Raw genomic sequence first — 14,872 nt, forward strand, 5'->3', positions numbered from 1 at the left:
TTTCATTTCCGAATAGTCTGGTGTATGAGGAATTTGGAGAAGGCATAGGCCGACATGTCCACCCAAGGGCAAGGAGCCACTCCCTGTCTAGAAGCAAAGTTCCTGCACATGGCTTTTGTGTTTTGTCCGAGAAGTGAATTAATCTACTTTGGGAACCTCCCACCGCCAGAGTTTATACATCACACATGATCTGAAGATGTAGCTCCCACTCGCAGTTGGCATGATCTGTTGAGCTTGTCCTGTCCACGTCGTCTTTACCCGACAGGTACACTTCCTTTAAGATAATGCAAAGCTCGAGAAACCATTTGCATATTTCCAGTGCCAGCAGGCAAGGTGGGGAGCAGGGAGGCGACAACTTATTCCCCCTGCTTGTTCAGGTGGCACATAAAGGTTGTGTTGTCCGTCTGAATGGTAGGACCTTGCCCAAGACCATCAGGAGAAAGTTCTGAAGACAAAAGATGGCCCAGAATTCAAGAAGATTGATATGGTCTGACTTTTCATGCGATTGTGACCAAAGACTCTGACATGACCCTGCTGCCACCTACTGTCAAGCAGCCCTCCTGCAGTTCGGCCCTGCCCAGCAAATAAACAGCTAGCATGACTTCACAATCAGGAACTACTCAAATATAAGCTTAACTCATTCTGTCCTATGCAGCATTTGACCCTATGTACTGCAGACTAAAAAGTAAACACACTGTTCTAGGCTAAAATAAATGACATGGGGCTACACTCACTCCTCTCCCACAGGCGCGAGATCCTCCACAGTATATGTTCCTACCCACAAACCAGAGTAAAATTGTTCCAAGATTCAAGCATTAGTAAAGGCTCGGCCGCAGACTGGCACTAGTACGTGCAACTATAAATGAGATGAAGCTGGGAGTTTTGTAGTGCGAGCACAGGTCAGCCAATACAGGGGCTGGACTAAAATCAAACCACCTGAAAGTAGCCAAGCAATTACACAGTCAACAGGCCAGCCCAGTCCCTATAAAAAGGGAACAGATGAGGGAATGGAAAGACGGAAGCAACGTGGCGTGTTGCAGAGCAGCAAAAAGGAGGGCAGAATTAGAGGAACAGAGGAGGGACTGACACGACACGCAGATGGCAGCAGAGCAGTGGAAGGACAGAGAAGCATTGAAGAGAACATCAAAAGGCGTGGGGGCATAGGCTCAGAATGGAGGGGAAAATCAGTAGAGGAAAAAGAGTTGAGCTAAGAACACAGGAAAAGAGAGGAAGTGGAACTTTTAGAAGAGGAGCAGAAGAGGATGTGGAGGACGAGATTAGATGAGCAATCACAAAGGTAGAAGAAAGGGTCAAACTAGTGTATTGCAGAAAAATCAAGTAGTAGAGGAGGGAAGACTACCAGAAGGAAACAAATGAGACCATTGGTATAGAGGAGGGATGAGAAAAGGAGTAGGAGGAAGAAAGCTGGCCTGGATCTAGATTCATGCAGACCTCTGAGCAGGTGTAGGAGGCCTAACCTAACAAGTCTAACAACCGGCGAAGGGGCATACCTCAGCTATCCAGTTGCCCCAAGTGATCCTAGCCAGGATCCTAGAGAAGGACAATTAGCCAACTCCGACAACAAAAAATCCAGTGGCGGTAAAGCCAAAGTATCTAGTAAAAGAAACAGACAAATGACATCCTGACGAAGACATCCCAACCATGAAAGATGTGGGGCACTTAAAACCCAAGAGACTGACTGATCACTGGCAGGCGAGTGGATCCTAAGTGAGAGAGAGACAGACTAAGCACCCTGATTCTAAACTGAAGTTTAGCTTTGCTCGTTTGCTCACCCTGTACCACACCAATCCTCTCTCCCTTAGTTTTCTGTTTTTATTATAAAGAGCCTTGGAACTTGACATCTGAATTTGAGTCATCAGATTCCTCGGCTTGGGACAGTCTTAGCACGAGAGTGAGGGATGTCGGCAAAAGGAACCTGGTGGAGTGGGAAATTTGGCCACGCGATTGTCTCAAAGGTGATCCCATGAGGAGGCCAGATGCATCAGAATTCTTATTTTGAGCCTGTCCAAAGGGAGTGCCAGCATACAAGAGATCCATTGACCCCTAAACTTCTGTAACAATCAGACCAAGGTTTGGGACCTTGGCAAAAAAATAAAGGACTGTCTTGAATATACCAGATTCTCTTTTGTGTAGGGAAGACTGGCACTCAGAATCCCAGAGTAAACCGATAAACAGGATGTTCTGCTTTGGGGTACGCTCTGTATTGTTTTGGTTGGCTGAAAAGCCCGGGTCGTAGGGTAGAGCTAGAAGGGTCTGAAGAGACTCGGCCTGCTTCAGCCCAAGGAAATCCAGATGAGCCAGTCATCAAGGAAATAATATATGCTGATGCCATTCAGGTGCAATTGTGCCGTGACCACAGCCAGTTTTGTAAAGATGCTTGGAATCGCATTGAGGCCTTCATAGCCACTCTGCAAAACAAATTACCCTAGCACAGGTTTATTGGAACCTGTGCAGGCTTGGTTATCTTGTACCCTTCTATGGAAGCATGGAGGTTCAGAGGGGAGCGGTCCAGTACCATGAACAGGCAAATGAGGTTTCTCTTGGAAAGAGTGAAAAGTCGCAACTACAAACAGGAATCTCGCGCAGTGGGGTACCTCCTCCAAAGCAAACCTTTCAAGAGAAGGGTCAGCGAGATGATGGGAGTAGAGAGAGAAGGGGAAGCAGAAATCCATTGGAAACCCTGCAAGGACCCATGGATACAAAGTTATTGAATATCCACCTACCATAAAATCTCAAGTTGCTCTTACACAAGGAGGACCTCTGTCTTTTGTCCTGCCTGGGCAAGGAACCTGATTGGAAAGCCTCATGGGATGCTTTTGCGAGCACCCAAATGACTTGGCAGTCTTCATCTGCATCAGTGCTGTAGATATTAGCCATTGATTTATCAGGTCCAGGATTTTGACCCTTGGTGAATTGCGTCTCTGAGCCAGTACAACTGACACATATCCACCCCTGGACAGATGCCTCTTGCTGCCATGTCAGAATGGGGGACAGTGGCTTCTATGAGATCCTGTGCAATTAGGCTACCTTCAATGAGAACCAATATAAATGCAGCATCCTTTAGAGACCTCATTCCACAGCTGCCAACAAAGCATTAACAGTTGTGTGCCTCAAATGCAAGGCAGAGTTTGATTACGATTTCTTATCCAGGAGCTTTGCCTACCTATTTCAGGAGGTTCTGTCAAAGACTGACCAGAGTATCAAAATGAAGAATGTCTGCAAAAAATAGAGGCTACCAACGCCACAGATAAGGGCTGAGGATAGCTCGATAGGCATATCTTAGACATGAAAAGAAGCTGTAAAGGAGCTCCACTTTCCTGTTTGTGAGCATAGCAGAATCAACGTCTGCAAGCACATTTTCCAGCAGAGAGTTGCCCACTTGCATCAAGCCTCTGATATCCAGTACCCCAAGCGTGGTCGGAGGATCCGCAGGAGAGGAAATGCCCAGCAAGTCAATTTTTTCCAGACTGATTGTGGAAGCCTAAGGCGAGGTGTGAAGGCCCTCTGTCGCGTCATCACCTGTGGTTAGACCCACCTGATCATGGGAGGTACTATCCCCCGATAATAGGGAGAGGTCTGAAATGAGAGTATTCGCTGGGTTGGGGATATATAAGAGCTTTGCTGCCAGAGTCTAAACCTCTTGATCCTGATGCTACAGAGTTGTAAGCCTTCTGTTGCACAGCAGGCACAGCTATGGGTTTGGAGCCTGACAGTTATGTGGAATTCACAAGAACCAGAGCTTGAGGTGGTGGAGGATTGGCCTGGGATGAAACTTCACTGTGGCCTCTAAATAAGCTTATGGCCAGAGTGCATCAGCCTCTTAAAACAACTGAAATTACAGCCTTACTTGTTGACTATGAGGGAGTAGCAGAAAGTGTCCAGGTGGGAGTTGCTTTGGGGTACCAGATTCGCTACCCAGGGGCTGACGTACAGAATGCCTGTTAGAGGCTCTGATTTTATTTTATGGGCAGGGCGCTTCTACCTGTAGGTAGAAGAGCACTCAACTAATCCAATAAGAGTAGGAGATTATCCTTATAATAATAGTGTCTTCATTTTTCCACAAGAGTGCAGAATGTTCTGGATGTCCCGAACATCCAGAGATAACAGATCTCAGCATTTGGTTGAGTTTATCATGCAAGCTTCCCCTATGCCGTGAACTTGTTTAAATCGTGGGGCATATAGAAGAGGCGAGAGGCATTTGATTTCTACTTCAGCATTTGATTCCTAATATAACTGGGAAATCCGTCATAGACTGCGTTATGGGTTATGGTTAGTAATTTAAATGTATTCCTACCCTCTACCGGCAGCCGATGAAGCCTCTTTCGAACTTGAGAAATATGACGAGAAGATTTAAGACTGTGTTCAGCTGTTTTTTGCAGTACCTATAGTGTTTTAATCGCATACTTGGGAGAACCAGCATACAACACATTGCAATAGTTTGATTATGGTTCTTGCAATGGTGGCGCAAAGTGATTCTTCCAGCAATGGTCTGAGTTGGCAGAACAGTACCAGATGGTTGTGGGCAAAACGGATTACTGAATTCATTTTCAACGTTTTTCCTTTTTGTTCCAGTGGCAACGATATCAGATAGCTTGAGATGGTCATATCTAAAAGAGATCATAACATTTTGTTTGCTGGATGAAACCAGTAAAAGGTGTGTTTTGTCTGGATTGCGCCAAAGTGAATTATCTGCCATCCACTGTTTAATTGTGTGAAAGGTGGTTTGAATTTTTGGTGTGTTGGCCTGTGGATCTTTACCAAGCCTAAAAACTAACGGGGTATCTGCAAAATATTGGAATGTGATGTCAGACGAAATGCCCTGGAGGAGTTTTAGGTAGATGTTACAAAGTAGTGGGGACAAACACGGTCGCTGTGGGACAGCACATTCCACTATTTCAACCCGTGATTGATATTGGCCAATTTTAAACCTAGAATGTCTATCGGCAATGAAAGAAGATAACCATATATAGTTGCTTTGTCAGACACATACACAGTTCCTTTGATGTGATTAAGTGGAATGATCGAGGGTCTCAAACTCAGATGACAGATCCGGCAGCATTAGTAGTCCCAAGGCCACCATCATCAATAATAATCTTTGATAAAGACTTTTTGATGTCTATAAGCGCTAACTAAGTGCTTCTGTTTGGTCTAAAAACAGATTGCCGTTCTCCTAAAATTGTGTTGTTCGATGAAAGAACAACTGTGTTGTGGCTACTTTATCCAATATCTTCAACAACAAAAAGGCACATTAGTTACGGGACAATAGCTTGAGCATGCTGAGGGATCAAAATTACATGTTTTCAATAAAGGAGTAACCCATGCTTGCCTCAGTTCACTGGGAACAGTGGCATTTCTGAAGGTGGTGTTCATGAATGCCAGACTCAGAATAACAGCACTATTTTTTTAATAATCTTTGAGGTGCATGGGCCCCCAGGACAAAAGGTAGATTTAAGGCTCATCAGGAAACGGGCAGTGTCCCGGCAGGATATATTAGAAAGGTTAAACATGTCAATTAGACATGGGTTATATTCAGAGGCTGACTTGGCTGGTCATTTTAGGGTGATCCTAGCGGCCTAGTATGGAGTGTGGGAAATACTTTGCAGAATACGGCAAATCTTAATACTAAATACTCTTGGATGAAATTGCACCATTCCTCTGATGGTTCTATATATGTATTATTTGTTGTTTTGGAAAGGGAGCTTAAAATATACAACTGTTTTTTGGTTGAGTGAACGGCTGGGTCAATTTGAATATAATAGAATATTGTTGCTTGCTTAGTAGGATAGCCTGCTTATATTTGGAGTGATGCAACACATAATTCAGTGTTCTCTTGATTGAGGCTTCCTCTACAAATCTGCTCTCATTTCGTGAGTGTGAATTTAAAAAGTCTAAGATTAGAAGTATACAATTTCCCTTTAGTTCTATTTGGTGTAACACATTTCATTTGATTAGAGGTAATATGATCAACAAGATCAGTAATGGTATAATATACAGTGGCCATAAAATCTGGGCCTGTTAAGCTACATACAGCCACCTTGGTCAAATGAGGTGCTAAGGATTCAGCTGTGAGATCATGCTTTTTTCTATAAGCAATGCAGATGTTATCTTTATTTGAAATACTAGGTGCAATAAATCTAGATGCATTAAAAATAATAGCTTAACAGTCATGGTAGATGATAGAGTGGGGTTCTTGGGAGAGATGTTCCTCACAAAAACCCAATCAATCGTCCTTCCTTTTTTATGGATGGTGGGCATATAGTAACAACCCAAAGTGGAGTGCTATATGATATGGATGGTGTCCTATATGATCTTTGCCATCGTTAAAATCCAGGTTGAAATCACCTAAGATTATAATACGGTTGTTTGAATTCGTGAGAGATGGGATAACTTCAGCTAGTTTGTGAAGTCTATTTTACACTGAGGTGGACAATAAATTACAAAAATGAAGATGGTCCACTGTTGGTTCCAGTGCATATTCAACCACAAGTTTCTCACATTGTGGGATATCCATAAACTGGATGGATTTCCTTGGGGGACCACCCAATTTCCAAAGCTACCCCATCTCTTCTACCGAGTGTCCTATTGGCAGTATGCAGGATGTATCAGTCAGGAATAAAAACTGTAACAGTGGAGTCGGGGTACTTTTTTAACCAGGTTTCAGTAATGGTCATGATATTTAATTCATGGTCCAGAATGAAGTCCCTTTCTTCAATTGCGTAAAAGGGCAAGGAGTGTACATTTAGCAAGGCCTTTTCAATGACACATGAGTGGTGTCCATACTATCATGGACCACGGTATGTATTAGACTAGTAGGTCTTGTAGGGGCCAAAGTAGTGTTTGGCAGATCAATGTTTGTGGCTGCGTGATGGAAGTACCATGTGCCAGAAGGTGCAGGTAAGATGGTATGCTATGTTGATTTATACCACGAACCGCTACCATTTGCGACGTGGGTGTGACCTTTGTTCTCGAATGAGGCAAATAATCTTGCTTAATGATAGTTCTGGCTTCAATAAATGTGTTTAGATTGTGGGGGACCCTCCTGGTGGTAGTGGATTTATGATACACACCTGTGAATTTGATTACAGGTCTTCCCTATATAGATCTAGATATTTATTGAGAGTATAACATGATGCCGCTGATTGTAATTTCTCTTTATTTCGCATAAGACTGTATTAGTAACTTTGATGAACTTACCCAGAGTCCTCAGAGCCACCTCTGGTAGCATGTGCAAGGCATTTGGAAAAAGTTGCATGGTGTAAATTTCCAGATGCAAAGGTGGCACTTCGGCAGGTGACCATGAAAAGTCTGTAAGGACCTCAGGGCTGCCAATGGTAAGATTTCAAAGATCTTCAGGGTTGCCCCCAGCAGAATGATTAGCTGCAGACGGACAACTGGGAGCCCCCCTGGACCTTGCTTACCCCAGGAAGGAGTCACCAGACCATTGGGCCACAGAGAAAAGGGGGCCTTTTACTTTTTTTCCTTTGACGTGAGCTGCTGCGGATTGTCCAGTGGTAAAGCAGGGATAACCTCCCACCTCTGAAGCCATTTCCTTCAGTGACCTATGAAAGTGTGTTGCAAGCTACACAGGCATACCAGCGATAATCTGTACCGAGAAACTCTAGCAAGAGGGAATGGGGATAAGAAAAAGAATACTATCACATAGAATTTACACCAAGATAATCCAATTTACCCTGGCATAAACAAGAAGGAAAAACCATCAGACAAGCAGGAGAAAAAGAAAACTAAAAAGGACAAGCTCAAGAAAACAAAAATAGAACCACTGCTGTGCAGGCATCCTATCCATTCAGTGAGGAAAAATGGTTTTGGGGCATTGCTGGGAAGCAGAGTAACGGTTTGGAGGGGCTCTGTGCATGACCGTTAGCTCCCCACCTAAATTGAAATGCTAGGACAATTGCTGTGCAAAAGGACATGGTCCTGTTCCCATAGGACAGATTCCCACAAGTATAGACAGAGGGATATTGGCCCTAAGAGAGTCTGCATCTTGGCAGACTACAATAAAAGAATTACATCTTTTCCTTGATGCACTAAAATTACCTTGCTGTATCACTCTCAAACTTTATTCTCATCCAGGACGAGTTAATTGCTTCATGGCCAAAACCATCAACTAGCTTACTTATCAAGTGAGCATGAGTGTCCATCTTAAAAGAGAACCGTCCCAACTGCCTGCTATCACAATCACCAACTACTGAAAAATCAGGCTAAATAGCAATTATGGATTGAAGGTTCTGATCGGTTATGATCAGATTTGTGCTCATTACATTATACATCTGGCCACAACATGGCATCTTCTATCAAAGGGTTTAACAGAGCATCAGATTTTCTTTGAGCCTTCCCAATCAGAACTATCCATTTCTCACTTTTGGAAATCGCTGAAGCTTCAGGCCATTATTTTTCTTGTCTGGTCTTGGCGATGTTGCTGGCAATGAAGAACATTTTCTCAGCTACATCATGCCCAACATAACTATTATAACTAAGACAAGAATATGGAAGTTGTGTGATGGGCCAAACCAAAGGATCTAGTACAGAAATAAAATATGTAACATTCAAAACAATTTCTCAAAAAGCAATCTGCATCAGGCAAGAGAAGTAGCTGAATTATCAATTGTCATTCCATTGTCTTTATTTTATGTTTTTGACAATGTTTTGACAATTAATTCTTCAATCTAGGTGGCAGGAGGTTTCCCTAAATTGATTAAAGAAAAAGTGTCAACATAAAAGATTACTTAAGTCATTGCCATGCAGTATATATGCGATGGTCTTAGGACCAGTACAAACATGAAGCGTAATCACAGAGGTGTCAGCCACTATGTATAAATCTAAACATAACTCTTAAATCTGGCTACAGACCTAGAGCACATGTATTGTATTCTCTTCGTCACAAAGGCCCAGGTGGTTGGTTTACATGGTATTCTAAAACATGAAGAAATAATTTGTGAATCTATTTCGGTGTAATGCATCTATGAACTTCCTGATCAAAGCCACATGCATACAACTTCCTCTCCTACTACGTACCCATCACTCTCTGTGGAGTAAATGACAGACACTCGCTGGGTTCCCTCAATGCCAAGTTCTTGTTGAGCATTCTCTAGGTTCCTTTCAAACGTGTCAACGCTGCCAATATTGAACCAAACATATCTCTGCATGGACATCAAAAACAAGAAGTCACACAAAAAATTCCAAAAAAGTCAGGTATACACAATAGAAACAAAGAAGGTTCATGACTAATCTTAGGAATAAAGCAGTATCTTACATCAGTTGACACTCCAGGAGCAGGAACCACACGCACAAATTGTTTGTTTACCACATCAAGACGGTCTACCTGTAAATAAAAATAAAATACATTCATCATCTCCCAATATATCCTGCATTTGAGTTTTTCCATAAAAATTACACTTGGCAATAAAAAGCTTGACAGGTGCTTAAAATGGGGAGTTATGCAATCAAAGGCATTAACAAGTAGGTGCCGTCCAGAGGACTCATCTCAGAATGCATATCTTGTGTTAAAACAGTACATTTATTTATCGTGGTAACGCCTATACCCCAAGTCCTGTAGCTCCTGTCGTTGCACACATTAGACATATAGACAATGGACAGTACTAGAGTCGACGCTAAGCACTTTAAGATGAAATAAGCGCAAGAGTGTATACACTATCCCATGGAACAAAATCTAATCTACAACGCTTAGGACGATTCCTAAGCTTTACTTACTGTGGAGAAGAAATATCCCACAGGGGAAAAAAAGCATTGGTTCAGCTAGAAACAGGAAAAGAATTACCAAAAAAATGCTTGAACTCCAACAAACTGGTTCTTCATGAAAAAAGGATGAAGCATTGTGGCCGGACAATCAGCAGGTGTCTCATGATAAAGATTGCAACTAAACCACCAAAGCTTCCGGTCAATAGAAAACAGTTTCCAAAGACTGGAGCCAATGCACTGAAAATTACATTCAGGCCCCCCCGATTCCCCTCCCCCGCCTTGAATGAAGTGTCCTGGTTTCAGAAATAAGGTTGGACTGCCATTAATACGCTTCCAAACACTTAATTTTGCAATTTATAAAATTGTTCACCTTCTTTCATTTGCAGAATTTGTATCTGTAGCCGAACACATGTTGGTAGCTCCATGAGACCACTTAGAGCTCATATCTGAAAATTAAAGAGCAATCTGCTACAGATATGGCAGGCATTAGCATAGCATACAGAGCAATTCATGCAATTTTATAGTGTAACATATGGAAAAATGACTAGGGAAAAGACAAACATAAAGGAGAGAAAGAACAGCGTTTCTTACCCTGCCCTCAAGAAAAGGCCATCAAATGATGAAGGAAAATCCCAGTCCCATGGCTGGTCAGCCCCCGCAGAAAGGAAGAGTGAGGGCCCCTCTAGAACTTTGGCACCTGCACTCTCAACACAGAGGTGGTTTTATGTGTGGGGATATGACACATAGAAAGGGAGATCCAGCTTGCAAGGGCAGACCTATCAAGAAATGGCAACTGTTGGGACTCCTGGAGGAGGAGGCCATAGGTAACGTGGGCATCTTAGCAGATGAAGTCTCACTAGGCCAGAGAGTTGCAGACATGGCCTTCATTCAGAGTGGGAACGGGACAAGGTCCTTTGAGGAGGCTCCAGTTCTGGCTAATACTCAGATATTGCTGGACAGTGTCTATAAACGGGGAACCTTGAGTGGACATTCCCTTATTTTGGAATGTTATACTTCACTGTTTGGCTTGCTACTGAACCACGTTCACACCCCTCTTGAAAGCATACAGCCTTCCCTGGGCCCACAAAAGGCAAAGGAGGTGTATCTATTAACTGTGCCCGTTTTACCTTGTGTTGGCTCTTGGTTTGTAGAAGTGTGAGGGCTGAGCGGGTGCTTACTCATCCTGTTCGCTGCAAGGTAGAAGTCAATTTGTCACAGCAATATGAAACCACTATATTAAGGTTTTTATGCCTTTTCCACTTCTTGTCTACTTATTGTGTAATTTAGGAAGTAGACATAGCACCTATCTCTATTATGTGATGCTTTTTTTAAAATGCATTTACTTCATGATGCCACAATTTATGTTTAATTCTCAATTTTGTGGAATTCTTACGTTATTCCAAACTTTTCAACAACCATATCTATCCAAACGCCCATTTACTGCTACTGCTAAAAGAGCGGTTTTCCTAATATATATGGGCCCACGTAAGACATTGGGCAGTAAAGGGTAGCCCAGTCTTCGTCTTAAGGAAATAATGTCTGCCAAATCACGTCGGGAACATCAGACTCCGCTGTCTGATAATACCTAAGTGAAAGGCTTTCACAGAAGTGGGTAAATACTTCTCTCCAACAATATCGTTTTCTGTAAGCAGCACTCCACATGGCACTGGTTTGCTATCTTTTCAAACCGGAGGCCCTGCAACAAGCAGAAGCAGGTCCATTGGTGCAGGGATGAGAGGGGAAGTATCTTAGGTGAAAGGTTTTGGAGGAGTATGTGGAAGTGGTGGTGCTTAAAGAGCGTTTTGTAGAACCACTGGAATAACATCTGTGATAAAAGTTCCCTGCCTCACTCTGGGAACCTGCAATGGTGTGACCAAAAGGGCTGGATGTACGGATGTCTACCCAATCTAGAATGTTATCAGCCCAAGGGTGGTATGAGGAGGGTTGTCTGGCCGCACCGCTTAATCCTGGTCTCTAGACTGCTAAAATGAGACCAGTATACTTTTAATCCATGGAGTTTGCTACAGTGACCTCTGAAGACAGCACAGAGGGGATTAGGTGCTGTCCAAGGGGCTAGATGAAGCCGCCAGCCACATGATGCGATACTGGAGGTGGGAAATAGAGGATCACCTAGAGCTTGCCTAATCCCTTCTGTCGATCCTCATGTTACACCCTGCATTCATTCATGTGCGAGGAGTTATGGTATCCCCCCCAAAAGGAAATGTCTAAAGATGGGCGATAGAGGATGCACAACACTACCATCCTATGAGGGAAATTCGATTACGGGGGGGGGGGGGTCGAGGAAATCAATCTTGGGACTCAAATCTTTGCTGGCATTAGTTCAGTCATTTTTAATAGCAGTCTTGAGGAGGGGCAATAGGAACAAGCAGCCCAGAAGACTCCAACAATCCACGACCCTGTGTTCTCTTACCCACGTACAACAACTTATATAGATTCTCAATACATTGATACCAACCAGCAAAATAATGTAGGACTTCATTAGAAACAACTTCACTCCTTCCAATGAATACAATAGGTCTCTAATGTGGAAACTGAAGAGCCCTGGTCTTCCCAGGGTTACATCGGATGCCTTCAAGAGATACCAATGCAGATGTGAGCTTATTATTCAATAAAACTCACATCAACATTCTGTCTTAAGAACACCAGGTCAAGACCATGGATCCACGAATGGAGGGGGCACCAACACGTGCACCTTGGGTGAGCAAGCATAGGCATGGAATGCGGACCAGAGCTTCAAGAGAATTACACAGCAGGTAAAAGCAGAAAAAGCATAGGCACTTTACCCGGCTGCAAGGGCCGGGTAAAGAGCTGAATTACATTATTAGAACAAACACCTACAAATAAGTGAAGTTAAGGGGCATGCACATGGGGAGGAGGTGGAACAATTAGGCATGCACCAATCACCTACCCCATAGCTAATGAGGAAACGTACCCCACCAACCAGCCATGTTATCGAAGCAATCAGTGCCTAAGAAACCATACAAAGAGGCATAAGCCTTCAGACTTTGTGGGAGTTAGGATGGCACTCCAGGGTTAGTGTTATTTCAGTGGCAGGTGAAGAGCAGAAACAGACAGGCAAACCAAAGCTATGCCACACTTTTATAAGAGCTGAGAAAAAGGAGTTGAAAAAGCCATTTGGTAAACATTGAAAGAAAATTAAGTCGCAGGAGAGAAGAGAGTCATGGGTCTGCTGTGGGTCTTGACCCAGAGGTTGCCAGGAGGCAGATGACCAAGAGAACCAACTGGTGACGTTATTCGAGATGCTGGTTGGTGCTGAAACACCACCTGAGTTTAAGAGGAGAAACGCAGAGCCTCTAACAGGCTCAAGCCCAAGAGGGATGGCGTTGGCCAAGACAGTCTATAATTACTTCCACCTGTCAAAAACCACAGGTAGAGGAGTGGAGCAGGAAGAAACCTTACCCAGAAGAACCACTAGTGAATGAGGGACAAAAGTACAAGGCTCTCCTTAGTAAAAGGTCTACAGAGCAATCAGGCCAGAAGAGGAAAATTACATGACTTGCCTCAGGCAGAGAATCTCTTGAGATTCCTACGGCAGGTGGAGGGAATGCTGAAATGTCTTTCCTGGTAGGAGTACTTTACAAGACTAAAGATACAGAGGATTGTATCTGCCTGGGACCATCTGACAAAATCAGATAAGGAAGGGTGCAGGGGTACTTAAAACCCCAATGAGACCGAGTAAGCTGAAGGGCACCTTACTTGGTGCGGAAGTCCCATACTTGTGTGGATTAGAGTAAGGATTGGACACTAGGTTCTTTAGTTTAGGGACCCCCTTTGACAGAGTTACTCTTCCACCCCGACACTGTTCACCCAAGAAACTCCCTCTCTTGTGTAGTATATCTTAGAACCTGTAGGCATGGTTTCTAATCCAGTCCCAAGTGACCGCAGTTTAGGAAGCTTCGAGCTGCAAGGATAGGGACCTCTTAAAGAAGACAGTGGTGAAGGGGAGCCAAGTAAGGGAATTAAATGAAGACCCTGCTACATCCATCAGTATGCCCTAGTCCCATCCTACAGATAGGCTGTTCTACAGCCTCTGGAATCCCTTGTTTGTCATTTCCTGCATAAGTGGGGATTACCAGACAATTAAAAGGAAGTTGTGTTTCCAGTCCTTGCTTCACTTCCCCTATGACATTTCTCATACCAGCGTCCAGCAACATTGCTGACACGCAAACTTTGAACAAGTGGACACAGATGCTTGCAGGCTTCCTTTGCCAGCCTCATCACACCATTGCCTTTATTTTGATGGTCCTGCAGGATGAGGTCAGACTCGGTGTAACCATATTTATAGGTTTTAGCCAAATCCGAAATCGATGACTTAGCCAAGAAACTGAAACTGAAACACCAGGATGGTGCATGTGAGTAAATGCATGTAACATAACTAAAGTTGAGAGCGTAACAATCTCTTCTGGCGGCTGTGATAAATTAGATGGACCATCACTGTTTCCCCAGCTGTGATCTCCTCCCATGTAGCCAGGTGACAGCAGCCACTACCTGATCCTGACCCTGGGGGCGGCCACATGAGGGAGGATCACATTGGGGAGACAACCCCTCAGAGGGAGTGTCCGTGTCCACGGATGAGACCTAGTATCCTTCTTTCCCTAAACAGGTTGAATCTCACATACACAACATCTTAATGGCCTATTGTGGTTCCTTCTACCAAAAGAGAGTACCAATTTTTTCAAACACATCTCCAGAACAGTTCTCAAACATCGACTTGCCCTCAGAACATGTTGAAACCATTCCTACAATGTTTTCGTGCAAGTTGGTAAAAAGAAACCATCATTCCCAGAAACCCCTTAGCACTGCGACGAAGAAGAGAATGGATGAATGCAGATCAGGGGAAGTCCCGAGCACAGGCGATGCTCTATTTGTTGGGCGCATATACCTGTGCGGGGAGGTTTAAAGAGATCACAAGAAGAAATGGCAGACTGTTGGGAGTGAGCTGCAGCTCTTCAAGAGGCAGGAGACCCAAAAGAAGCACGTTGAGTCAACCAGCTCATAGAGCGAGCAGTAAAGGAAGACGCAGAGAAGCTTTCACGAGGAAGCGCCAGAGACCATAACAGGGCTCCTGGGCGTCCGCAAGTGGAAGAATGCA

General features: G+C 43.8%; 1 protein-coding gene across 1 annotated transcript in view; it reads right to left on the reverse strand.

Annotated features, from left to right (window-relative positions):
- The window catches only part of LOC138525055 (mitochondrial inner membrane m-AAA protease component AFG3L1-like), a 587,730-nt gene that overhangs the window by 335,355 nt on the left and 237,503 nt on the right, over positions 1-14,872 (reverse strand). Inside the window, exons 6-7 of the mRNA XM_069635555.1 lie at positions 9,293-9,361; positions 9,055-9,179 (exon numbers count right to left, since the gene is read on the reverse strand). Coding sequence (XP_069491656.1) covers positions 9,055-9,179; positions 9,293-9,361 — 194 coding nt within the window. The remainder of the gene's footprint in view (positions 1-9,054; positions 9,180-9,292; positions 9,362-14,872) is intronic.

The sequence above is a fragment of the Ambystoma mexicanum genome, chromosome 1q (genome assembly GCF_040938575.1).
Source record: "Ambystoma mexicanum isolate Mex_15411 chromosome 1q, UKY_AmexF1_1, whole genome shotgun sequence".
Lineage (NCBI taxonomy): Eukaryota > Metazoa > Chordata > Amphibia > Caudata > Ambystomatidae > Ambystoma > Ambystoma mexicanum.